The sequence below is a fragment of the Lemur catta genome, chromosome 2 (assembly GCF_020740605.2).
Source record: "Lemur catta isolate mLemCat1 chromosome 2, mLemCat1.pri, whole genome shotgun sequence".
In the NCBI taxonomy this organism is placed as follows: Eukaryota; Metazoa; Chordata; class Mammalia; order Primates; family Lemuridae; genus Lemur; species Lemur catta.
In genome coordinates this window covers 48002531-48029879 of record NC_059129.1, presented here as the reverse complement: position 1 = coordinate 48029879, position 27349 = coordinate 48002531, and the positions used below count along the sequence as shown (strand labels likewise).

Below are 27349 nucleotides of genomic sequence, written 5' to 3'. Positions count from 1 at the left end.
TTCAATCTAAATCACCCATCTCAACAGACTCATCATTCTGCTAAGAAATATGCTCTGTAGGCCGGGCGCGGTGGCTCACGCCTGTAATCCTAGCACTCTGGGAGGCCGAGGCGGGTGGATCGTTTGAGCTCAGGAGTTCGAGACCAGCCTGAGCAAGAGCGAGACCCCACCTCTACTAAAAATAGAAAGAAATTATCTGGCCAACTAAAATATATATAGAAAAAATTAGCCAGGCATGGTGGCACATGCCTGTAGTCCTAGCTACTCGGGAGGCTGAGGCAGGCAGTAGGATTGCTTAAGCCCAGGAGTTTGAGGTTGCTGTGAGCTAGGCTGACGCCACGGCACTCACTCTAGCCCGGGCCACAAAGCGAGACTGTGTCTCAAAAAAAAAAAAAAAAAAAAAGAAATACGCTCTGTAAATATACTCTGTCTCAGTATCTAGAATTAAGAAAAAATTTGAGTTCTACCTATTATGTTTCTAAAGTATGTGCCTATTCTCACAATTAAATGACGTTTTTGTGTTTTTGACACTTGTTACTAGTTTAAGTGAAAAATTCTAAGAGGAAAGAAGACATGCTGTACATACTCATTTTAGGCCCGAAGTTTCTTATCCTCAGCACTCTTGACATTTTAGGCTAGATAATTCTTTGCTCTTGGATGCTGTCCTGTAGGATGTTTAGCAGCATCCCTGGCCCTGATCCACTAGAAGCTAGTAGCAAACGCCCCGCACTGTGTGACAACTAAAAATGTCTCCAGACACTGTCGAATGTGTCCTGGAGGGCAAAGTCTCTCCCTACTCTCATTGAGAACCACTATTCTAGGCACAGATTTCTCTTTTCCTCTCCCTCCCCATCCCCCTTCTTATAATGTCACTTTCATGGGATCTCTGCTTGACTGGAATGTTCTCCTCTCACTCAAAAAGCCAACTTCCCACAGATTACCCAGTTTAAATATGTTAGTAATTAGCTAATTAACCTCATCCCTGTCAGGCAGAGCTATCTCTTGGGTTTCTTTCAAAACTCTAGTGGCACATTCTGCGTTAGCAACACACCCCTGGTGCAGCCAGTGGCTTGCCTTGCACAAAGCCAGCCTCACACTGCTTCCCCGAGCAGGGGATGGTGGCAACAGCAGGGATTTGGGCAAACAGGGATCGTGATTGACAGACACATCCTCTTATACTCCTTATGATACTAAAAAGTAAAACCTCCGACTACAAATTTCTATCTAATCAGTTCTTACTTAGAGCTTGAAAAGAGAACTTTAAAATGAAATAAGTATTTCTCTTCAAATTTATCCAAAGATTCAAAATATCTTGGACATAATTTACATCTAGTCTTTCTTGATGTTAAAAGAGGTTTCCAGTGTGTAGAATCAGTAAACTAATATATTTTGCGCATTTTTGTTTTTAAATTCCTAGGAAAGATTGTCTTCTGAAAATTTGAGCATTATAGCCCACTGGGTTGCTGGAGGAGGGAAGGGTTCCAGGCCAGAATGTTCATATTTCAAAGATACTTTCAAATGTAACTGTTACAGGTATGCAGTTTATTCAAGACTGCTGTGTATATAGTGGACAAATTAAATCCTTATCTGAAACATCTAGTCTACCTAGATGTTTAGACATGCCCGACATATGTTAAATGTAGAGGTAGTAAAATATCACTTTGTAAATATGTTTTTGCTAAAATTCACAGGATATACTGTCTTCAGGAAATAGAATTGTTAAACCACTTCTGTGAGCAGTATAGTACCATCTATACTTTACTATGGTTTGGAGGAGGGGGGAGGGAAGGAATTGCAAAAGGTAATATGCTAGTGTGTTCATACTCGGACATCTTCAGATACCAGTTTTCTTATGTTTTATGCATTTTGTTTTGCTATGTGTATACAATGTACATAATGGACAAATGAGTCCTAATTTTGCAATATCTAGTCTCTAGATGTTAAAGAGGTTGCCAGCGTATGACAAAGTACTTAGTAAAATTAGCACATTTTGTATATCTTGTGTTGAAATTCATAGGAAAGCTTGTCCTCTGTAAATGACTTTTGGATATAAATTTGTTCAACCATTTCTAAGCATTACACATGCCTGTACTTGTCCACTGGATATAAGGCAGAGAGAGGGAATAGTTCAAGGCCAAAATGGTCATATTTAGATGACACGTCAGATTACAACCATTGCTATGTATGTGCAATTTTATTTAACAGTGGAGTATAGTGGTTAAGTTCTTGTATGAAATATCTAGTCTTTCTAGATATTTAGAAGTGCTTAATGTATTGAAAAGTAGAAGTAGTAAAATAACACTTTGTAAATAGCTTTTAAAAACTGATGAGAAATACTGTGTTTGGAAGTGGAATTGTCAAACCACCTCTGTGAACAGAATACTGTTTGTACTTGTTCACTGGGTTGAAGGAGGTGGGAGGGGAGAAATTGCAAAAAGTGTTTTGCTTGTGTATACTAGAAAATTTCAGCTTATCCATTGCCCTGTATAGTATGTGCATTTCATTTAACTTTGCTGTATTGTATATATCGTATGTATACTGGACAAATCAGTCCCAATTTTATAATATCTAGTTGCTAGATATTAAAGAGGTTGCCAATGTATGACAAAAAAAAAGAAAATATCTAGGACAGGACAATCTAAGCAAAACCAAAACTCCCGTGTTCTTAAACCACAACCTAGGAAGAAGGAAGCAAAATACTCAACTACTAGGAAATCTTTTCTTAAAATTCCCTGCCCTTGATAAAGAGGTTTCAAATTTAATAGTTTATCTCTTGGGCTTATTAATATGTATTTACTGAAATTATTAGAACCTATTAGGAGAACAGGAAATCCAGCACGGTCAAATTATTTTAACCACTTAAAATAATGCAGGTGTCATACAGATTTGCCTGAACAGACCTCGTAAAGTAAGGACGTTTCTCATATTTCCAAACAAACTGAATGAGGATGATGAAAGCTTGGGCAGAATCAAAAGTGACAGTTAAGATACAGAACCTTTAGGTCATTCTTTAGCTGGGAGTGGGGGGCTGGATGGTGGGGAACACATGCTGTGCTGTGATCTTTGCTTCCTTGGGAGTGTACTCTTCCACTAGGTACCATTTAGCTGTGCCCAGAGCCCCTGAAACAGTTCTAAGTGGTAAGGCATAGCACATTCTACATAGAAAAGGGTCTGGGGAAAAAAAATGTCTTGAAACACAGTCTCATCCAAATTATGCTTTCCAGATTAAAGAAAGTTGTAGAATTTACTTTTGCCTGGTTTGCTTTTCTCAAAAAGAAAAAAAAAAGGTAAAATAAATCAAATAGTCAAAGTGACTTGATTGGAATGCTGAAGGACAACAAAAAAATTACCATAACAGGCCTAAGACTGGTACCCATAGGCAGCCCTGCTTTAAAGATGGCTCTTGGTTGGGAACCTGGATGTCAGAAGGGCTCCCACCATTCCCTGACTGACAGAAAGAGCTCTCTGGGCTTCAGCTGTCTGTACAAACAATGTGGTTTCTGCTGAACCCCTGCTTTCCTTCTGGGAGTCTGGAATTTGGCACCTGGTAAGCAGAAGGTGCCTACATCAGGACACATCTGTGGACCTTGTGATTCAAACATTATAACAAGTGAAATTACCTGTTTTCCCAGTGTACTTAACTTCATAAATATTTTCAAATATTAATATAAGTTCTTTGACAGCTTCTTCCACATGCTTACTTTTGTGGTTTAGAACATCAGCCCATTCTTTTGTATATGTCTATTAAATAAAGAAATGACTATTCAATTCCAGATACTTAAAAACACTGTGAAAATTATTAATACTACTTTACTTTATAAAACTATAATTAACTTCACTTGAAAAAAAAACTAGCGATAGTTGCCATTGGTACAATGTTTCAGATCCAAAATTGTCAATGGCTAAAAGCATAGCTGCTAAGGCCCAAGCAAAGAGTAGGAGAAAGAAGAAGAACCCCAAGTCTTTGGGCTGTGTCTCACTCAATCACACACAGAGCTCTGCCTTCACATTCATATGGTTGGGGGGGAAAAGGGCTGAAGGAGTAGAAAGATGATGTCAAAAGTTGAAAATGAAACATGGTTTTTAGGACAATCCAAAGTGTTGCTTTGAGAGTTAAATGAGATAAGGGTTTTTTGAGCATAGTGTTGTATGCCAGCCATCAATTTAAGAGCTTTACTTGTATTAACGCACTTAATTAAACAACAAACTCTTGAGATAGGTAATATCATTGTCACCATTCAAAGAAGAGAAAACTGAGGCTCAGAAAAAAGAAGGAATTTGTCCACGTCACTCAGTAGTTGGAAAGAATTCAGATCTGAAACCAGTTTTGTCTGATTCTAAAAGCCTGTATTTTGTCTTTCTAATCTCTTCTAATAGTCAGTAAAGGCTTAAGGAAGAAGCGGAGAACCAGTCAAAGTCAGAAAAGATAAACTGGTTTATAAAATTGAGTCTTTCGACATGCCCACAACATCCATGCACTTCAGGAAAGAGAAAAGCAAACAGGAGCAGTCAACATGGCTTCAAGAATACAGCTGCGGAGGATCTCAAGTCTGTCTATGCAAACTTCTCTCCTGATAAGCCTTGGGAGGGCTCATATTCCCCATGTTCTGCCCAACATGTTCCTTTCTTGATCTTCTCATCTGTATCTGAACCCATTCTCACCTTTTTTCAGTCTCAGGGGAAATGGTGTTCCTGCTCCTACCTGCAGACATTCTCTAATCCAATCCACCCCACCAACTCTTCTGACCTTGCTCGTTATTCATTCATTTCATCTTTTTTAATTTATGCAATGCAGTGTTAACCTTTAGAATGGCAATAGGGGCTGGGAGCCGCTTAGGTCTAGCAGGGAAAATGAGTGTTAAACAAGTAGACCATTCCAGCAGTCATGGCAGATTGGACGCATGTATTTATACACACTCCTGCTTTGAAATCCCCTAAGAAAGGAACCAGACACTACTAGTTAGATTTGGCAGATTGAACACACACGTTTATCTTGGCATTACCCTGATATCTCCAGAAACCTCAACAAAATAACATACAGTAATCTTTTAAAAAGAACATATGCACCAGAACGAATGGAAGAATGCCATATAAATTCTTCTATATGTTTCCAATAGTATATAATAAAAAGTTAATGGGACTCAACAACTCGTGCTGGGACAGCTGACTATCTACTTGCAAAAGAATGAAACTGGACCCTTTCCTTGTACCACACAAAGAAATTAACTCAAAATGGATCATAGACCCAAATTTAAGAGCTAAAGCTAAAAAAACTGTTAGAAAAAATATAGGCATAAATCTTCATGACCTTCAATTAGGCAAAGTGTTCTTACACACAACACTGAAAGCAGAGCAACAAAAGAAAAATTTAATAAAGTAGATTTCATCAAAATTAAAAACTTTTGTGCTTTAAAGAACACCTCAAGAAAGTGAAAAGGCAACCTACAGAATAAGAGAAAATTTTTGTAAACCATATATCTGATAAGGGACTAGTATCTTAAAAAAAACTATAACAACTCAAAAATAGAAAGACAAATGCCCCATTCAAAAGTGAGCAAACAATTTGAATAGATGTTTCTGAAGCAATGTATATGAAAGGTTAATAAGTACATAAAATGATGTTCAACATTACTAGCCATTAGGGAAATGCAAATCAAAACTATAATGAGATACCACTTTACACACACTAGGATGGTATAATGAATGAGTGTTGGCAAGGATGTAGAGAAATTGGAACCCTCATACACCGTTGGTGGGAATGACACAGCCACTTTGGAAAACAGTCTCAAGAGCTCTTCAAAGGGTACAACATGGAGTTAACATATAAGCAAAGTCTAAAAGGGAGCCAGCTGGCCAAGGAGAAACATAGCTTACAGTCCTGGCCCCAGCACCACAGAAGAGAAGGAATGATTTGAAACTGAAAGAAGAAAGCTTTTTAATAATTAATATAATCTATCATAAAACCACCTTTAGATTCTCCAATACAAGGAATGCTGCCCTGACTACAAGCAGCCCTGATTCCCAAATATGGTCTGAAACTACTGCTTGGCCCAAATGAACCTTGTCCCCCCAAATTAGAGTGTTATCTGACTTGGCTTCACTATAATGGCCTACCTAATGGTAGGTTTGTAGGAAGGTAGCTCAACTGTTACTAGACCTTAGGTCACTGTAGGGCAAGAGTCTGGGGCACTGGTTGGCAAAGGTGCTCTTCAGAATTCTGCCTCCTGCATCTGACTTACAATATTGAGACTTAGCACCACCACTGCAGAATTATTATATGATAGGTACAGAATATCAGTTTGGAATAACGAAAATGTTTTGTAAATAGATAATGATGATGGTTATACAACACTGTGAATATACTTAATGCCAGTGAATTGTACACTTAAAATGGTTAATATGGTAAATTTTATGTTAGTATATTTTACCACAATAAAAAAGTTGCAAGCCAAAAAAAAAATCAGTGGAGGTGGTGAGAATGATTTTAACACTTAAGAGACATAGCAATCAAGTATAATACGTGAACCCGTCTGGCCCCTAATTCAGATAGACAAACTCTAAAAAGATAGTTTCCATTAAAGCTAAATATATTCATAATCTATGACTCAGAAATCTCACTTCTGGGTATATACCCACCAAAATTAATGCTTAAGTCCACAAAAAAATCAGGTACAAGAACGCTCAGTGTAGAGCCAAAAGCTGTAAACTATCCAAATACCCTCAACATGGTAGAGTGGATAAATTGTAATAAATGTATACAATGGAATGCTATACAGCAAGGCAATGAAGAATTAATGCTTCACACGACTACACAGATGAATCTCACAATTGTAACACTGAGCAAAACAAATCAGACGTAAAGAATATACACCGTATGGGCCAGGTGCGGTGGCTCACACCTGTAATCTTAGCACTCTGGTAGGCCAAGGTGGGAGGATACTTTGAGCTCAGGAGTTCGAGACCAGCCTGAGCAAGAGCGAGACCCCGTCTCCACTAAAAAAATAGAAAGAAATTATCTGGACAACTAAAAATATATAGAAAAGATTAGCTGGGCATGGTGGTGCATGCCTATAGTCCCAGCTACTTGGGAGGCTGAGGCAGAAGGATTGCTTGAGCCCAGGAGTTTGAGGTTGCTGTGAGCTAGGCTGACACCATGGCACTCTAGCCAGGGCAAAAGAGTGAGACTCTGTCTCCAAAAAAAAAAAAAAAAAAAAAACCAGAATATACACTGTATAATTCCATTTATATGAAATTCAAAAACAGACAGAACTAATATACAGTGATATAATTCAAATGGCCATCACTTCTAGGGGTACAAGAGAGGTGTTACTGCCCGGAATGGACCACAGGGGAGTCATTTGGAGGAAAGAAAGTATTCTATATCTTGCTCTTAGAGAGAGTTACAAGGGTGCATCATATGTCAACATTCATTGAATGGTGCACTTAAGACTTGAACACTATTCTGTATATATGCTATACCTTAATTAAAAACAAAAACAAAAAGCATAGACCTAAAATGAAAAATAAGTTGAAACCATAGCTCCTATTGGGGCTTTTTTTTCCATAACCAAAAAACCAAATAAGGCCATGGATCCCTCAAAAGGGTGGGAGGCTAGAACTAAGATCTACCGCATCCTCATCCCCCACATAACAATAGGCAAATCAAAGGCAATGCCCTCGGGGAAAGGGTGGGCTAGAAAGGAAAGGTAGCTATCCTGGTTGAGGCTCTGGGCAGGGGAACAAATTCTCCCTTGGGAATTCACAAACACTAGCTCACCCTCACACAGGTTTGGAGCTTGAGTTCATACAACCTGTGTAGTTTTGGAAATTCTATCCACTGAGAAGCTAACATAAAGTTGCCCCAAGTTGGTGAAGCTCCTAGGCACCACACAAGGAGGGATAAAAAGGGCCAGGTTCTCAACCAAGGTTGTCCAGGACTCCCACAAATGCACATATGTGCATTAGTTCACAGTCCAACACGTAAAACACATCGAGAAACAAGCCACTCTGAGCAAGAGTTGGCAGAAATAGCAAAGAGCAGAATAGGCTAAAATTACCAGTTTAAAAAAAAACAGAGATTTTCAGAGTAGATTAAAAACAAAATACAGCTAAATATTCTTCATAAGAGAAAAACCTAAAATAAGAGAAGCTAAAAAGGTTGAAAATAATAAAATGGAAAAATACACAACTAAAAAATAATAACCTAAAAAAGCTGGTATAATACATTAATATCAAACAAAATAGGATAAAAAGCTTACTCCACAATGACAAAAGGAACAAATGCCCCAAAAGATATAACCATCTTAAACTTGAATGTACCAAGAACAGGATATTAAAATGGGTTACTTAGTGTTGTCTCAGTTATAGCCAAGGCCCCAAACTGAGAATAAATAATTTTAAGACCATATACATTGTGAAGAAGGCAGTTCTTACCAAGGAAGAGGTAAGGCAGCTCTCAGCCCACTGCCCACCTTGAGGTTACAAAAAGGAAGCTTGCTCATTCATTGGTAGATTCAGTAGAGATAAGCATGGGGGCCCCCCCTGTAGAATTTGGGCATAGAGGGCGGACCCATGCCTGAGCAGTCCTGAGCTGAGAGGCCGGCTAGCTACCCTCACCCCTGCAGGCAAAAAGAGGTGTCCTGAGGAGAAGAGGTTGTACTTCCACAGAAAGGGGCAGACACACCTGTTTCCCATGGGTCAGACTAGACCCCTGGAAATGGACCCATCTGTGGCTGTCTTGAAAAGGACACCAGCAAGGTGACCCAAACCAGCAGAATGGGTGCAAGGGAAGCACAGGCAGGCAAGACAGAACAAAGAGTTCAGTTCAAGACATAAATTTAGTGCTTTTGAGAAAGATTGTATTATGTGCCAGGCCTCGAAAATGACTAGACAGGCTCCTGTCTTTGTACTTTCGAGTTCATGGAGGATAAATAGGTATCCGAATAATTTCAATATAATGCAATGCTAAGGAGGTTAGATTTTGTCCTGTAAGGACCAGATGCCTCTGCCACTGAAGGACTTAAGCTGGAGAGTTTCACAATCAGATGTGATGGCAATGTGGGTGGATATGATGGGGCCAAGTATGAGGCACAGAGACCAGTTAGATCGCATCAATTGCTAAACTCAAAGTAAGCATTAAGGGCCTGACCTAGAAAGTGGTAATAGGCATGAAAAGAAGAGGCAACTCAAGCAAAATCTGAGTAAGAGGCAAAGCCAGGCTAAGCCTTAAGACCGGCTGGATTTAGGAAACAGAAGTGAGGAAAGGAGTCCAGATGAGTCCCCAGGTTTCTGGCTGACTTAGAGGGAAAGTATGTTGTAGTTAAAACCACAAGAAAGACGGTATGGCCCTGGTCGTATGCGTATGTGCAGGGGGAAAAGAGCTGTGAACCAGTGACAGAGCCCCAGGGAACTCCATTAGGTTGACATCATCAGTTAAGATAACACCTGAGGTGTGGCCGTGGGTTTGAACTGTTGAAGCCATGTAAGCCTTTGGAGCAGAAGATATCCAAAAAAAGCTACTGACCCAGATTTCTACTGTTAGATTACCAATTCACATTTCAGGTTTATAAGCCAGTATTTCTGTGATTATAATATAATAAATAAATGCATACCTCATTGAGGGTCAGCATATCTTCTACTTTGGTAGCACCGGTTTCAGGCAGGGAAATTAACACAGTTTTGGCTATCTCTTTTAGAACTGTATCAATATGCATTTCACACAAGTCATTGATCTACCAACAGAGAAAAAAATGTGAAAAAAAACCTCTCCTTTATAGCTAGCTTTTCATCCAAAATGTGCTTGGGTTATAAATTAACTTAGCGGACTAAATCTGGAAACTTGCATCCTGAGGCAAGCATAACTTGGTGAAAATTTTAGGAGTACATTTGCAAAGAAAGCTTGACGTGGAACTAAATTTTTCTTGAGCAGCAACATGTACCATAACCTCACATGTGATATCTTCTTTAATCCTCATTCCAGCACATGAGACATTGACACCCCAAGCTTTCCAGCTAAACATACCAAGGCTCGGAGAAGCAAAGTGACCTAGGGAGGAACACAGACCTAGTAAAAGGCAGAGAATCCCACACTCAGGTTTATCTGACTCCAAAGCCTCTGAGTTTGTCTATCACACTCTGCTGGCATGACAGACTAACACATCTAAAAAGATATACATGTTCTGTGCATCAAACACGTCGGAAATCAATAGACAAGTCTCCAATTAGAGGATCGCCTCATCTAGTTAATATTAGATGTATTAATATTAATTAATATTTAAGCCCTCCACTCTGCCATCTTCAACAGTGTCCAATTACCTCATTTTCTAAACTACAGTGTGAGGTTGAGCTACCATTTTAACATACTAAAGACAAGGTGATTCAGGGATAAGAACCAGGCAACCTTAAATGAAGACCCCAAAGCAGTAAAAAAAATATAAGGCATTATTTTTTTTTAATTGATAACCCTGTTAGTGAAAAGTCATACCCTCTAAAGAGCTTCCATAGATAATCAAACTATTTCTTACATTCTGAGCATTAATGCATGTAGCCTTTTTTATTTATCGATCCTACCTTCTTTAAAAGTTGGTTGAACATATCCAAAACCGATTCAACTTCTTGAAAGAAGCTTTCCAGTGTTAAAGATGACCATGTTAATATTGTGAGCCCTTGCCTCAGTACGCATTCCACCTACAGAAAGTAAAAACATAGCAGCTTCCACTACTAACAGGAGCATCTGCGTTTATAGAAAAGGCTTTCCTTTATTACCTGCAAAGTTTATAGGTTATATTTTCTTAGTTTTATTTTCCCTCCATTATACCTAATAAAAATGACTTTTTATTTTTAATCATGGTTGGTTGCCCAGGAAACAATCACGGAGTTTTAGAAAATGCTCATGATTTAGATTTAGTTGTTTTTCAAAGGCAACAAAACTGAGACAAGAAATTCTGTAGGTAAAAACAGAGCTATAAAGTTGAACTGGAAAGATAGAGGGTCTAGCCAAGAATAGATGGTCTAAAATCCACAATTTATAGAACCAAAACCTAATTTTAAATAACAGGGAAATCAATATAAATCTTCAGCATTACCAACCTTTTTCATTTTCGGGGTCATCAGATTGACAAACACAGAAGGCACTTCCTGACATAACTCATCATAATACTGCAAAAGACCCTGTAAAAAGTTGAAATGGCGTATTTTTATTCATTTTAAAGCAACAGTCACATTTTGATTCATACCAGGAAGGTTTCATTACACCTGTTTCTTCGTAGTCCTGCCATCACGGGGGCTGCTCATTTAAATTTATGCTGATTTCCCCCACCTGTAAATTACCTGAGAGCTTCCCCTTTAAATAAGTCAATAGAGCTTTCTAGATTTTCATTTTTCATATTTATTATTTGTCTTTCTAGATTTATGTTATTATAAAAGGTTTATATAATTGTCTTTTTGTGATATCTGTCATTACACATTTTCTCCTTTCTGTTCCTTGTCTTCTGGCACATTAAAACATACTAATCACTGATGCCACACTTGCTTTCTCGAATCAAGATAAATTCAGCTTCTCCATACAACCAGAATAAATAAGCTTTTATGTTTTCTTTTAGATATTTTTTAGAGATGATCTATGATGATCCAATATTGACCATTCTGTAATTTACTACACTATGTGGCAGGAGATGTGAATTCAAGTTACTTGTTCCCCAAGTTAATAATATTAAACTGTTCCAATTTTTACTTAATAGTTTCAAAGTTCTTGATTCCTTTCCTTTTTATCTGTTACTTATAGTTGAAGTTTTACTTATACTTGAGACTTGGCAAAGAACTTTGACTTTCAAAAATGCAATGCAAATGAGATTAGCTTCAATTTATAACAATAGTTTGACACTCAATCCTCCAAAGTCACAACTAGACAGTATAAAATTAAATACTATTTTGGTAAGAGCTAAAACTATTAAACTCTTGGAACAAAACATACGCATAAATCTTCATGACCTTGGATGGGAAAAGATTTCTCAGACATGACACCAAAAACACAAAAGACAAAAGAAAAAGTAGACAAACTTCATGAAAATGTAAAATGTTTGTGCTTCAAAGGACACCATCAAGAAAAGGAAAAAACAATCCACAGAATAGGAAAAAGTTTTTACAAATCATATACCTGATAAAGGACTAGTAGTTAGAAAATATAAAGAACTATTAAAGGTGGCCAGGTGCGGTGGCTCATGCCTGTAATCCCAGCACTTTGGGAAGCCAAGATGGGAGAATTGCTTGAGCCCAGGAGTTCAAGACCAGCCTGGCCAACATGGCAAGACCCAGTCTCTAGAGAAAAAAAAAAAAAATTAAAAAATTAGCTGGGCATGGTAGCTCATGTCTGTAGTCCCAGCTACTTGGAAGGCTGAGACAGGAGGATCACTCTAGCCCAGGAGTTTCGAGTTGCAGTGAGCTATGATCACACCACGGCACTCCAGCCTGGGCCACACAGCAAGACCCTGTCTCTAAAAAGAATAAAAACAAAAATAACTATTAAAAATAAAAAATAAAAATGCAACCCAACTTTAAAATGAGCCAAGGATCTAAATAGATGTTCCTTTAAAGATCTAGAAATGGACAGTAAGCACATGAAAAGATGCTCCACATTCTTAACCATCAGGGAAATGCAAATCAAAACCACACTGCAATACCACTTTTCATCCACTAGGATGGCTCCAATGAAAAAGACAGATAATAATAAGTATTGGCAAGAATGCAGAGAAATGAGAACCTTCATACACTGTTCGTGGGAATGCAAAATGATGGAATACAGTCTGGCAATTCTTCAAAAGTTTAAGCACGGAGTTATCAAGTTACCAAAACCCAGTAACTGCACTTTTAGGTGTATACCCAAAACAATGAAAACATGCATCCACACAAAAACGTGTATACAAAAATGTTCACAGCAGCATTATTCGTAATAGCCAAAATGTGGAAGTAACCCAAATGACTATCAACTGATGAACAGATAACTAAAATGTGGTAAAGTATAACCATGCAATGGAATATTATTTTCTTATAAAAATAAATGAAGTACAATATATAGAACAATATGAATGAACTTTGAAAATACTGTCTAAGAGAAAGAAGCCAGTCACAAAAGACCATCTATTGTATGGTTCCATTCGTATGAAATGTTCAGAAAAGGCAAATCCATAGAGACAGAAAGTAGATTAGTGGTTGCCAGGGGCTGGGTGTGGGGAGACTTGAGGGAAAATGGGGAGTGTATGCTAACAGTATGGAGTTTCTTTCGGGGGTGATGAAAACTAAAATTGATTGTGGTGATGGTTGTACAACTTGGTACAACCATCTACATTTCTACAGCAGGTAGAATACCTGTATTCTAAAACCATTGAATTGTATGCTTTAAATGGGTAAACTGTATGATATGTAATTATATCTCAGTAAAGCTGTTTAAAAAACCGTTTGGGGAATCTCTATTCTAATAGTTTATCTTTTTTGTTGTTGCTCTTAATGTCACATATTAATATGATTGCCATTTTAAATTTATTATACTTGCTAGTGGGGTAAATTTTTGAAATATTCTTTGATAATCTTGTTAGATTAGTTTCCAGAAAAACTTCATTATCCAGTTGTTCATATTTCCAGACCAAAATTAAACCTTAATTAAACCAGAAGATTTAAATATAATGACATACTGAAAATAGCAGATTCATATTACTCTCTTCAGCAAGAAACAGGAAAAAATCAGTAATTTTCTTATTATGTTATTGATAATAAACATAGTAAATTTTGCACCACTGCAAATTGAGTTCACTTTTCTCATTGAATAATCAGTTATTCCATTAATTTCTGTGTATTTATCTTATAAACCATATTTAATCAGTTCTCTATTGCCGGAGTTAGATTCCAGTCTTTTGCTACTAGTACTAGAAAGAATGCCCTTACACTTATATGTCTTCCTGCATTCCCAAAATGTATGTCCACAGCCTTGCTAGAGAAAGTTAATACAGCTTGCTGTTTGAGTAGGCTTCCTAAAGAAATTTTCACGTTACTTTTGTTTCATATTTTAGAAACTATGCATTAGGATTTGAATATATTTTGATTTAACCTCTTTCATGCTACTTTGCAATGTCAGTTTTTGCCTGCCATTTTCATTTTTTTTAATTTTAGTTTGCCCGACTACTGAACTTGAATTTAAATAATGTTCCAGTTTACCCCACAATGTTGAGAATCCCTTCTACTTGTGTCGTATAGTCAACCCACTTTATTAATTTATATCTTAGTAGCCTAGAATTAAATATATTATAAAATTTATTGTACTTAATCTTTGAAATTATGATATTAAAATTGTTTTCAAACTTGCTGTTTCATCACTGTCAATATGCTGAAGTCTACATCTGATTTCTAATAATCTGCTCACTTTCTGCTTTCCATCTCCAATCTTTTCTTCGGTTTGCAAGTCAGTATTTTAAGTCAATCAAGAATCAACATAGTAACAAATTTTTCCTAATGCCATCCATGTCAGCATAACTGCAGGGATATATTTTTCTTTTACCAAAAAAAAAAAAAAAGTCCTTCAAAAATAATTAGAAAACATTATCTTACCTGCAAATACAATTTGTCTGCTTTCAATTTACTTTCCAATTTTAGCAATCTCTTTGCATCTTCTGGTACATCCAAATTCATTTTTATCATGCACTTAGTTTCCCGAACAACTTCCAAAATTTTGGGATCAAAATTAACCAGCAACTTCCCTGATTCTGGATGTCGCACAAAAAGTGTGGCTTGTAAAGCTACAAACAAACAAATGATTGTTGACATCACCTATTCTGGATTCTCTTTCTGCTTCCACCCCTGTTTATACACGTCTGTCTTCCCCAGTGGACTGCTAACTTCTTAAGGACAAAGCAGTAGTTTTGGTTGCCCCAGGTGCTAAGGCACAGTATCTGGCACATACTCAAAACTTAGATTAATGTATGCAGATACCTGCAAAGCCATAAAACCACACCCACAGATAAAAATTGACCAAGAACTGACACCATTTGTGCTGTGAACTGCAGTAATTTTCTGAGTGGGTCAAAGAGATCTGTAATACAATGCTAGTTTATTTTTACGGATGGGCACTTCACCCCCAGGAAAGAATCAAAGACGGTCAGAACTGCAAAAGATGACACAGCTCATTTTGAACCCTTTTTCACTCCCAACCCCAAAGTGGCTTTTTCAAGGAGGTTTATCTGAACTAAGTCTCCATCCTGAATTTCTAACTAGGCCCAGTATCAGCAAGAAATATTTATTAAACAACATTGAGTTGTGAACTCCTGGAATGAAGTTTTTTATACTACATCTCACATAAACATCATTCATATAGACATTTTCAGATAAGTTTTTTATTATGAATTGAAATACATAATCCCAAGTGGTTCTTGTGGGTAGACGTAGATTATTTGTTATCCTAACATGAATTACTTCTGATGCATAATAATAAAACACTCATAGAGTAGTATGTACTAGCCTGAATTACATCTTATATTAACAAATACAACTAACATGAGAATTTCAAAATAAAATCACAGAATCTTCTAAGCCTCACATTGTTTCACAGAATGTAGCTATATCAAATATCTGGTAAAATAAAACAGTCTGTACATCCCTTTGAAGTTAGTTGACTTTTACTCATCAGATAAAATTAGTCTTGATATGGGTTTCCTGCTTGGGCCAGAATGCCATGGCATCAGCCTAGCTCACAGCAACCTCAAACTCCTGGGCTCAAGCAATCCTACCGCCTCAGCCTCCCAAGTAGCTGGGACTACAGGCATGCGCCACCATGCCCGGCTAAGTTTTTCTATATATTTTTAGTTGTCCAGCTAATTTCTTTCTATTTTTTTTAGTAGATATGGGGTCTCACTCTTGCTCAGGCTGGTCTCAAACTCCTGACCTTGAGCAATCCCCCCACCTTGGCCTCCCAGAGTGCTAGGATTACAGGAGTGAGACACTGCGCCCAGCCAATATGGTTCTTAATGGTACAAGTTTCATGGGAATTTCGACTAAAAATTTTATTCAACTCATTTGGAATCTTTTAAATTGGATTAGAAATCATTTGTCCTCCCAAGCAAATTCCAAAATAACTTTTGAACATTCGTTTAATGAAATCTCTCTTCCTTAAAACTGTACTGAGCCTGTTTGAAAGGACAAAAAGGTCAGCAAGATGACCCAGACAGACCAATAATGACAGCCAGCAAGTCTGCTCCAGGACATAGTAACCATTTCATGCCATGTGAATCACCATCACAAGAACTTTATAGAGCAACCAGTTAAAGGAGGCTGATGCTAGGTCTCCAACTATTAGTACAAGTTCCTATATATTAATAGCTTAGTCACATGAATAGAATAATGAGAAATCTTCAGAGCAATTCATTTCCGATAGCCTGTGCTCACATGAAAAAATGTTACTTTATATTGTTTTACTTGTGACCACATCTCGTGGGCATCAATCCATTGCAGTGTGCATATTGTACCCAATAGGTGTCAACTGATATTCTCAAGGGGAACAAACTCTCCAGAAACCTCAATAAAATATTTATCAAGATTGCCTGATCTCTACTTATTGGATATTTTAAAAATATTTGAAGAGCCCCCAAGCCTGCCTGGCACCATTCTTGGCACTTGTAGAAGCAGTACAGCATAATGGTTAAGAGAGTGGATTTTGGGGACAGACTGCCTGAACTTGAGTCCTGGCTCAGCCATTTACTACCTGTGTCATCTTGGGCAAGTCACTTACCCTCGCGGTGCCTCAGTTTCCTCATCTGTAAAACAAGCATGGTAACCGTCCCTCACAGGGCTGCTATTAGGATTACAAGGATTTGTATATGTCGAGTGCTCAGACAAAGCCTGGGCACAGTGAGCACTGTATAAATGTTAGCTATGACTGTTATTAAAAGGATATAAGATGAAACAGACATACAGAGTATCTGTGGAATGTGTAGGAGAGATAAGACAGATATATACAGCAATAAGTGCCATGAGAAAAGCTGCAGATAAAGTGTGTGGAGGACTCTGGAAGAGGAACACATGGTTTTCTGCCAGGAGGAATGAGAAAGGGCTTTATGGAATAGGTGATCATTGAGCTTGTTTTTGAACATGTGCAGATAAGAGGAAGGCCACTGGGGGTAGAAAAACCAGTAGGAGAAAAGAAATGGAAAAGTTCGTGGCACTGTAGAAGCAAAACAGTACGTGCTCCATACTTCAGTTGTTAAAAATTCTCTTTTACCTTTTTTCATAGTGCGAGTTTTAAATTTCTCTTGATGTACCTTGGAGAGTGTTACTCCATGAGCAGACTTTCATTAGAATCTATAGGGGCCCACCATATATTGCATCACCCAGAAACAGCCGGCCAGATAAAAGTGGCTTATTAAAGGCTTAACTACAGTGGGGGCGACACCCTGTGGAAGTTGGGGTCCTCTAGGATGTAGGTATGCAGTGAATCGATGGTGTGTACGTAAGTGCTATGTTGCCAACAGCTAAAATCCAACAGCCAAGACACAGAAGTGGGAGTGGCCCCTCTCACCACCACTCCCAATAACCCACCTGCAGAACTTGTGCTTCCTGGACCTACAATTCTGTGCCTGCTGAAGGTGGAGACCTGGTTTGGGAGGGAGAACCCTTTCTATCAGGGGATGCAGTAAAGGTTCCACCATACATAATGAGCGCGATGCACACTGTCTAGGGGATGGACACATTTGAATCTCTGACTTGGGGGGGGGAGGAAGGGCAATATACGTAACCTAAACTTTTGTACCCCCACAATATGCTGAAATAAGAATAAAAAAAAAGAGCATATGGTTGAGGTTATAATTAAAAGCTTAAGGTTAAAATGAGACAAATCAGGAACCTGAAATAATTTTGTCCACACAAAAACATCCCAGATGATGCCAGCATGGCTGGATGACGGCTAAGAACCATCCTCTGCCTCACACTTAACTCTGACCCAAAGCCTTGGCAACACATAACCCCTCCCCAGAGACACTCAGACACAACCCTAATACTCTTAATTTACTGGAGCTCAAAACTGAAATTCAATCCAGTGATAGAAAAAGAAAGAAAGGAAGGGAAAGATGGAGGGAGGGAGGAAGGGAGGAAGGAGAGCTGCAATTCTTTCTCCCCAGATTGGGACTAAGATCTGAATTTACAACATGGTAAAATGGAATATGAAAACCTTCATAAATCTATGGAGAAACACCTACAAAGATATTTTTACTTTCGAATACTGTTTTTCAGTGGAAGGTCCTAACTTAAGCATGTCAACTTTAAGGTCATGACAATTTTTGCTTATAATATCAGAAAATTATTAACAACTGTAAATAAATAAACTATTGTATCATCCCTAAATCTTAAGTTTTAACTGTCCTAAGAGTATGTGAAAGGAATGTAAAAAATCCTCCAGAAGCATGAACTCATTCAAAATCACCTAACCCTATTCTGAGCCTCGCTGCACAGTCTCATACGCACCATAACGTAACTGCGTGATCTCCTTGACCCAGGCTGTGTGATAGAGCACCTCGAATTCCACCAGCACGTAGGAGATCTTGTTATACTGACGGATGACAGCTTTACCTTCTGCACTTGACAAAATGTCTGAGTTTTTCTGTTTTTTAAGGGAAAAAAGAAAGATTTGTTTTAAAAGATTGCTGTTGTTTTCATATCCACATCATAAAACTGTTTATATGTAAAATGACATCAAATAATTATGCCACCAATTTAGATTCCGCCTTAGAGTAAAACAGAGATGGGGAAGGCCATACAAGCAAGAGGGAGAAGTAGGGAAACATTGTCGGTATAGAGGGAACACTGGAAAAGGAAAGACAGGATCTAAACAGAGAGGCCTCGAGCCCCAGGGCCAACCCCAGGCAGTCAGAGTCTCTACTTTCCACTTCTCTGGGCAAGGTACAATTAATGGATTTTCTTTGAACTGTGAATACTAGGGTAAATTCCTAAATTCCAGCACACAAAAAGGTAACCATATATCAAAGAATAAAAATCAAAGTTATTTATGTAAAAACTGAAAGATTAGTTTCAATTCACATATGTCAAACGGGGTAATCTCTGCCCTGCCACTATGAAGTCAATCAGGGATCGACTCCCCACCCGGGCCTCTCTTCTAAGGGCAGGGTTTGAATTTTTTTTTTTAAATATTCAGAACAATGAAATAAATGATTGCAGCTAAACAAAAATAGCAGACTCTTAATATTTAATAATGCTTTAATAATAAAATTACTTGTAAGACCGACTGGTTTTGCAGTTATTTTGTTCTATAGATACAACAAGCAAACCAACTCTGCTGCTCTGTCTCTTAAATAAAAACAAGGACAAAGAAAAGACAAACTGGCAGTTTCAGAATGCCAGCAGGGCATAGACTATCCTGTTTTTCAGAAATCTAATAATCTTAAAGACACAGAGAATGAATAGACTCCATTATACTCCACCCTCAGTGTCAGTTCTTCACACAGGAATACACTCTTTGAGTGTATCTTTACCTTCATTGAACATATATATCAGTGAGCTATCTGTCCACACACACAAGTGAGCTTCAGCACTACCCCTGTACTTTATTGTGTTTTCAAATTTTTTATTTTTTAAAAGGCTCTATAAAGGGTCTTGTGTTATTAAAAGACATAAAGTTATAAGATTCACTGACTTCAAAATAACTGTAATTAAACTGGCTTATCTACTGAACAAGAAGGATATGACTTAGTCTCTCTCAAGGATATTTATAAACTAAATTTTCTTTGCCTGGTAAAAGAATTGGCTCTTTATTGGACACCGATATTATAGGATAAAATACAGTTCTCATATTAAAACCACCATAATCCACATATTATAAATTTAATTATTGGCTTACAAAGAAATAGTTGATGGGCTCACTTATCCGGCGATAGAGCTGCCTCACCCAAAGTATTTTTCCAGCTATAGGGGGCATGTTGCGAGCGAGAGGTGGGTCATCTTTTTGAGAATGATAAAGCTGTAATTTAAAATCTGGAGTTAACGTTTGAATTCAATACAATGGAGAAGGCAAAAAACATACAGCTATGTTTGCATTGTTTTACCATTACTCACATGTCTTGTATCTTACACACAGCAAGGAGTCAATAGATAGGTAAGTGCACATCAGAGATGATAACTTGAAGCTTAGACAATGATGTTTGCAATATTTGAGACTTAATTCTCTCTTCATCTTTATTTCCCATTACATGAATTTCTTTCTGCTCTTACTCCAAATGTTAAGTATTCAAAAAAAGGAGCATATAGCCATATTTCATCTCTCACAACAGTCTCCAGAGCCATATTTCTACACTCAGAAATACTAACTCCAATGGGCTTTGCTATACACACACCTGAAAACCACGGCAAAAAGCTATTAAAAGGTGGTGTGCATCTAGCTGTGGCAGCACACACTGTCAGCGCCTTCCCACGCATGGAGGACAGGTCTATTAGCAGGGAAGGTCCTTCCCAGTGAAGGGCTCGCCTTGAAAAGCTTGGCACAAGACAATGATGGCAAATACTTTCGGGATCGTTTCCTTTTTGTACTAATGTACCTTTATATTTATAACCTCGACACTTACCTTCTTCGTAGCGTCAAGTTCAGCCACATAATACTGAAGAATACGCTCAATTGTGCGGTTTATTTCTGATTGAAGACAGGGAATGTTCAGCTTCTGAAATCTAAAAGTAATTGAAGATGAATAATTAAAAAGTAAATAAGAAACATACTTAAGAATTGCTGTAATACTAAACATCCATTCATTCATTTGGCAAACATTCATCCTCCAAAGCCTCATGCATTGTCCCAGGATACAGTCATGAGCAAGAGAAAATTATCTTATGGAAAAGGTGGACCACAGCCAAGAGTTACACAAGTGATTACTTAAATTACAAGGGGGCCAGAAATGCATACAACAGGGGGGCCTAGCCAAGTCTGGGGATTTAAGTAAGACTTCCCTGAGAAAGTGACATTTAAACTAGATTAAAAAGATGAGTGAGGAGGTGGCTTAGCAAAGATGGAGGGGAGAATGCTGAATGTACCTCAGCCGATGCTTATGTTCACATAATTCCAAATAACCATAAGCATAATAATGAGCTTGTAGGCCAAATATCACTTCCACTTAGAGACTGAATGACACACAGCAAGTACTAAAACCACAACACCGTGGTAATACAATGAATTCACACCAGCATACTATAGGCAAAAGAGAAACAGAGACAGAGACAGAGTGAGAGGTAGCCAAGAAAGCAGTACCTGCCATCTGTGCAGAACTGCCATTTGCCAAAGTCATTTTATGTCTGTTCTGACTTGTTTATGATGATCTCAGCAGGTATGAGCCATCATTACAGAGACAGGGAACTATGGCAAAGCCAGCCCCAAACCTAGCTCTGCTAGCTCTCAGGGAAGAGTTCCAAAAGGGTCCCTGTCATGGGTCCTGAGCCCTTCCTGGGCTGGAAGGGAAGGGCCTCTCACCCACGGATCCAGGATTCCCTGTCCTTTGAGAGAGTAGTGCTGTAGGGGGAAAGGAAGCTGAAGGAGAGATTTCAGGTGCTGGTACCAAAATAAAGGGTGGAGTAACTCTTTGAGATGATGGATATGTTAATTGACTTCATTGTAGCAACCATTTCACTATATATAAGTATATCAAACATCATGTACACCTAAAGTATATACAATTTTGTTTAAAAGTGCAGGAGACCCTCGGGGGGGAAATGGAAAGTTTTAGTATCTATTACTCTTAGATAATCTCACTTTTAGAAATTTTTTTCAGTATGCAGAATTAAACATTATTTTTTCCCTTTCCAATAATACCTATGAAATTAACCTTAAGCATATTACATGGCAGGGATGGAGGGGGACTGAAAACGTGAAATAATTTCATTTTCTCATTGAAAGACTTTCTACTACCCAAAAAAATGCAATGAAAAAGTGTCATTCTGTATTTAAAATTTTACCAATATATTAAGTAGTAATTGAAAGGTTAATATTTTTAAATTTTAAGGCTTATGTAGGAGAGATTTCCAAGAACATCTAATTTGAAATTGTATTTTAGATATAAAGTAATTTCACTTAGAAACTATACTTCTTACAGCATTATAAGTACCTTTGAAGCAGCTGAAGAGCCTGCTGAGAAGATGAGATTTTTCCAAAAGTGCCGTTCATAAATGCCTGTATTTGTGCCTAAAATAAAATATTAATATCTAGATGATTTTTGGTATTAAGGACGAGATTAGTTTTGTTTAACAATTAATGACTTTCCCATAGAATCAAAATAGCCTGAAACACATCTACCATCTAAGCATCTAGAACTGCACTAGCCAGTATGGTGGCCTCTGGCCACATGTGGCTACTGAGCACTTGAAACGTCCCCACTTGGAAGTGAGATGTCTGTAAGTGTAAAATAAATGAGGGATTTCAGAAACTTAGTACAAAAACACAAAATGTAAAATATCTCATTAATGATTTTTATATTATGCCATGTTAAAATTATAATATTTTAACATATTAGGTTGAATGAAGTATTTATTAAAATTAATTTCATCTGCTTCTTTTTGTTTATTCATGTGGCTACTAGAAAAATTTAAATTACATATGTGGTTGGCCTTTGCAGTTCATTATTACTAGATATCACTGATCTAAAGAATTTATGAAAGGAGTGTCCCTTATAAGCATTTTTCCTTGGGATATTTAGGACTTCTGGTAGAACAATGTAATGACACTATAGACACCAGGGCCAGCAAATGTCATTTTCCAATACTGCTGCTCTCAGAAACTTCTGTGCCATTGCTAAGGAGGAACAAGAAGTAGAAAATGTTCTTTCAAGATTCCCACCATCCCTAGCAGTGAATTCCAAACTTCTGATACCCAAAAGACGGAACTGAATCACTCTTTGCAAATTACTTTTACGTATACATCATATTGGTTTGGTCTACTAATACATACCATACCCATGAATCAAACATTGGAAAAGGAAGGAAAATCAAAACACTGATACCTCAAGCAAATTATTTAACTATTAAAAGGCTAATATGGCCTCTAAATTTACTGAGAGTTAAAATTTGTATCTAAGACCACAATAAAGTCCTGATAACATATACTCTTTATTGATACATCATAAAAAATAATGTAAGAGATAACAAGTTTTTTAAAAATTCCTATTGCCATAAAGATTTAAGTCTCAAAGCATTTTGGAAGCAAACTCCACCTTACCCAACTAGTCAAATACTAACAGTAATAACTAACATACATCTTAATATCAAAGAGTTTAACTTTCAAAAATTGAAGGGAAATCTATGCCAAAAACAAAAAATGGTATTGTTGGAGTGGTAGAATTTTAGAATCTTTCTTATTTATTATATTGTCCAGATGACATGTAATATGGTTTTAAAATTATTTTTTTAAATAGATGAGAAAAAAATCTGATTTTTCTCACCTTCATGGCAAGGATTTAAGACTCAAAAAGTAGACAAAGTACATTCTTGTCCCTACCTTTATCTTCAGGAAATTCTGCAGCAGAAAGGAGGCTATTACCTTAGGCTATTAGCTAAACTTAGGTTAGCAGTAGTTTTCAGTAAAAGAGTAACTGAGGTCATATCAGCCCCAAAAGTGAGAGAGAAACAGGTTACAGTCTAATCTGACATATTTCTGTGTCCCTTAATCTATGACACACAGGATACCAGCACCTCTTCAGAACCATCCTCTATAGCTACAGAGAGAATGTGGGCATAGAGCACAGAGCCAAAGGGAGAGTGATCCATCTTCCTAATCTGTTCTCAAATCTTCTCACACTTAAGATAAAGAATAACAAATTTTCTTTTTGACTGGAAAAATTACATTGGCTCCTTGGCACAACAAAAATTGAATACAAATTTTAATGTAAATTAAAAATGAACCCTTGCTACAATATAGCCTTTGGGTTTCTAGTTATTCTGTGGTATCTTTTATTGGATGTGCTCATATTTTCATTTAAAAGAGAAAAGAAAATATTTTGCGGCTGGTTTGAAAATTACTCATATTGCAAATATTTTTTTATCAGTTTGCAGTATGTATTTAAAATAAACATTAAATATATGAACAGTTATTTTATGTGAATATTTACAACAATAGTACTGGATAGTAGTACTACTGATTACTTTTCAGCTTTACTAAGCGAAAGTATGTATAATTACTTACCTCTAAACTATTGATTTTTGACATGAAATCTAAGAAATCTTTGTCAAATTCTGTCCTTCTTGGATCCAGAATGTCATATTGGTTTTTCTTAACCCCTTGATAAATATTTTTGAATTTTATTGCCATAATATCTATTCCTTCTATGGTAGAATTGCTCAAGGCTGAATATGTTTGCACAACAGTTATCATTTCTGTAATCTTAAAAAGAGAACTGTTATTTTATTTTTTTAAATGAGATATTAGGCCCCTTCCCTAGAATAAGCTCTTAATGAATCATGATTTTAAAAAACAAACCCATAAAGAGGAACTAGAATCATTCAGTTAAAACCAACCAAGAGGCCGGGCGCGGTGGCTCACGCCTGTAATCCTAGCACTCTGGGAGGCCGAGGCAGGTGGATCTTCTGAGCTCAGGAGTTCGAGACCAGCCTGAGCAAGAGCGAGACCCCATCTCTACTAAAAAATAGAAAGAAATTATCTGCCCAACTAAAAATATATAGAAAAAATTAGCCAGGCATGGTGGCACATGCCTGTAGTCCCAGCTACTCGGGAGGCTGAGGCAGTAGGATCGCTTAAGCCCAGGAGTTTGAGGTTGCTGTGAGGTAGGCTGACGCCACGGCACTCACTCTAGCCTGGGCAGCAAAGCAAGACTCTGTCTCAAAAAAAAAAAAAAAAAACCAACCAAGAGAAGATAAAATAGAAAAAAGTCTCTGTCACCAGTCATTACTACTCTTAGACTATTTAAGACAGATGATGTTCTATCATATCCAGAGAGAGTTTACAACATTTTTCAGAAATTAATCACTTTGTCTTTCAAGGGGAAGGGGCAGGGAGAACTTGACTAAATAGCTTTATCCTTTTGTTCTTGAGAATTTTCTGAAAATCATTTCACTGAATCACTGGGTTCAAAAGCTCCACCACTCGTGTGTCCCCCACTAGCGCTATGATATATAACAATAGCATAAATCCACCTGTGCTCTCCCTTTGATTCCTGCATTCAGGTAAAGGATTGACCCAAGAAGCCTCAATGATGACAGCAATCACTCCTGACCCCCAAAGAGCCCTAGGAAACCCTCACAATGCTCTTTATTTCAGAAATGGCAGCCTCTATGCCAATGTATCAACACCACCTACTTCACCAAAAAAAAAAAAATCTATGTCCACAGGCTGCTCAGTTCCTAATCTTCATCAGTGATCCCCATTTTGATTCCTGCTTTAGAGAACAATATCCAAAGCTCTCCAGAGCCAACCCATTTGTCCAATGGCCAGAAATGGAATAAACCTGTTTTGAGGGAGTCTTTCAAATATCACATACCATAAAGATAACACTACTGGTCCTCCTACACGGCCAGAATTTACATAGTCCCTGCGTATGTTAACCCAGAGAGACTGTTTTCATAGCAACTATTGCTCCTACTCCACTATTTCTGTACACTTCCAAAAACTATTATCATCCTAGAAGCCATGCTGAACCTGGAGGAAATACAGGCTACCTGGGATTAACGGCATGATGTATATGCTCTATGTAAACAGGGGAATATCTAGGTCTCCTCCTAATACACTCCACTTGCCTACTTTAAAGAGCAAAAACAAAGCACTACCAGCTCACTCTGTCATTCTAGCCTGCTAAGACTCTGTCCTTTACCCTGTACCCCCTTACCCCACCACCTGGTTCCAACAGCCAGAGGCTGGGATGGAATTCTGGTCACTAACATGTCCTCTATTTTGCCCATGGGTTAGACAAGAGGTCATCCAAGACAGAGATGGTGGTCTGTCCTGGGCTTGGTCCTCCCAACTTAGCCCGTGCAAACCCCCCATCCCCATATCACATAGCAGTAACATAAAAGCTAGTCATGGGAATCAGCCATGAGCATGCTCCTGCTGGTTTGTTTTGGTCTTGGCTTTTTCACCAGCTCTCTTTATCAACTTTTGACCCCTCAGTACTGACAACCATGTATAATCCCTTCTCCGGCTCACCCGCCACGGTACCCTTTCCAGTTCTCACCTTGCTCTGATCCCCTCATCTCAGTGTCACCATGAGGAAAGACCCAGCCTCACCTACTAGCTCCAGTTCCTACATCTCCCCAGCATACCAGCTCCCCAGCCCTTATCTTCTCTCCCACAAATGTTCAAGGTGAGAAGAACACAAAACTAAACATAGAGCCCTGGGAAACACCAATATTCCCCAAAATTTACATGGCAAGAAGAGAAAGAAGCAAAGATTATTGTACACACTTTATTCTGGCTCTTTAGGACAGATTGACACTCAATGCACCTCAAGGCTCCACCTACCAAAATAAAGGTATGTTTCAGGCACCCTGATGTTGACATACTAGAACCTTCTTTACTTATTCCTTAAAGGTCCCCAACATCTCTGTCCCATTCTGATGTCTCAGCTCTCCAGCCCAACCTCAGTCTTGTCTGCCCTTTCACTTTGCCACTTGGTCATTCTGATGTTGAATCTCAGCTTTCCCTACCGGGCTCTGACTTGGTTTGCCCTTCTGGCTCTCCTCTTCACCTACAAGAGTTCATAGGGGGAGTCCAACAGTGGCTCTTACCATGCCCTATTTATCAGAGGAAGCCCATCCAGGCAGATCAGTAACCACTTCTAATGGATTATGCAAAATCCTGGCCACACTTCAGGGTTACATTTGATAGCCCCACCTTTGAGAGTCTGGACACCAATATCCACCAATTATCCACTGAGAGAGATGCCAGTCAGTCAGAGGGTTCTTACTGTAGGGGAATTGGGATAACCTAGCAATCCAGATACGTTTCAAGTAAGGTCGGTGGGGGGTGGGGGCGGTAGTTACATTAGCTCTGGGTGCTGAACGCTTGTGGCTTGAAGTTGTATCCTAAAAGCCAAGAGGCAGGGCTTCTCCAGAGATCAGGGTGGGTGTGCTGATGCGGCCGGCCACTGATGCCCACTCCCTCTAGCATCAGAGAAATGCCCAGGCAGCTATTTCACAGATGGATGTCCATTCTTCCCAGCACTAGACCTGCCACCAAAGATCTTTACTGCTAATGGACTACCCATTAAAGTCTAGCCCTAAAATTCTACCAAGCTCAAAACTGCACCCAAGTTGGCAAGGTTTCTGGCTCCTAGAAAAATTAAAGGTAAGCAGAACCCAGTCCAAGTTTATGCTCTAGTGG

At 38.2% G+C, this 27349-nt stretch overlaps 1 protein-coding gene across 1 annotated transcript in view; it reads right to left on the bottom strand.

Annotated features, from left to right (window-relative positions):
• DNAH8 (dynein axonemal heavy chain 8) overlaps positions 1–27349 on the bottom strand; it is a 286065-nt gene that overhangs the window by 219737 nt on the left and 38979 nt on the right. Inside the window, 10 exon segments of the mRNA XM_045542103.1 lie at positions 3609–3741; positions 9612–9731; positions 10570–10686; positions 11089–11169; positions 14596–14783; positions 18496–18631; positions 19886–20005; positions 20607–20706; positions 22131–22207; positions 24200–24397. Coding sequence (XP_045398059.1) covers positions 3609–3741; positions 9612–9731; positions 10570–10686; positions 11089–11169; positions 14596–14783; positions 18496–18631; positions 19886–20005; positions 20607–20706; positions 22131–22207; positions 24200–24397 — 1270 coding nt within the window.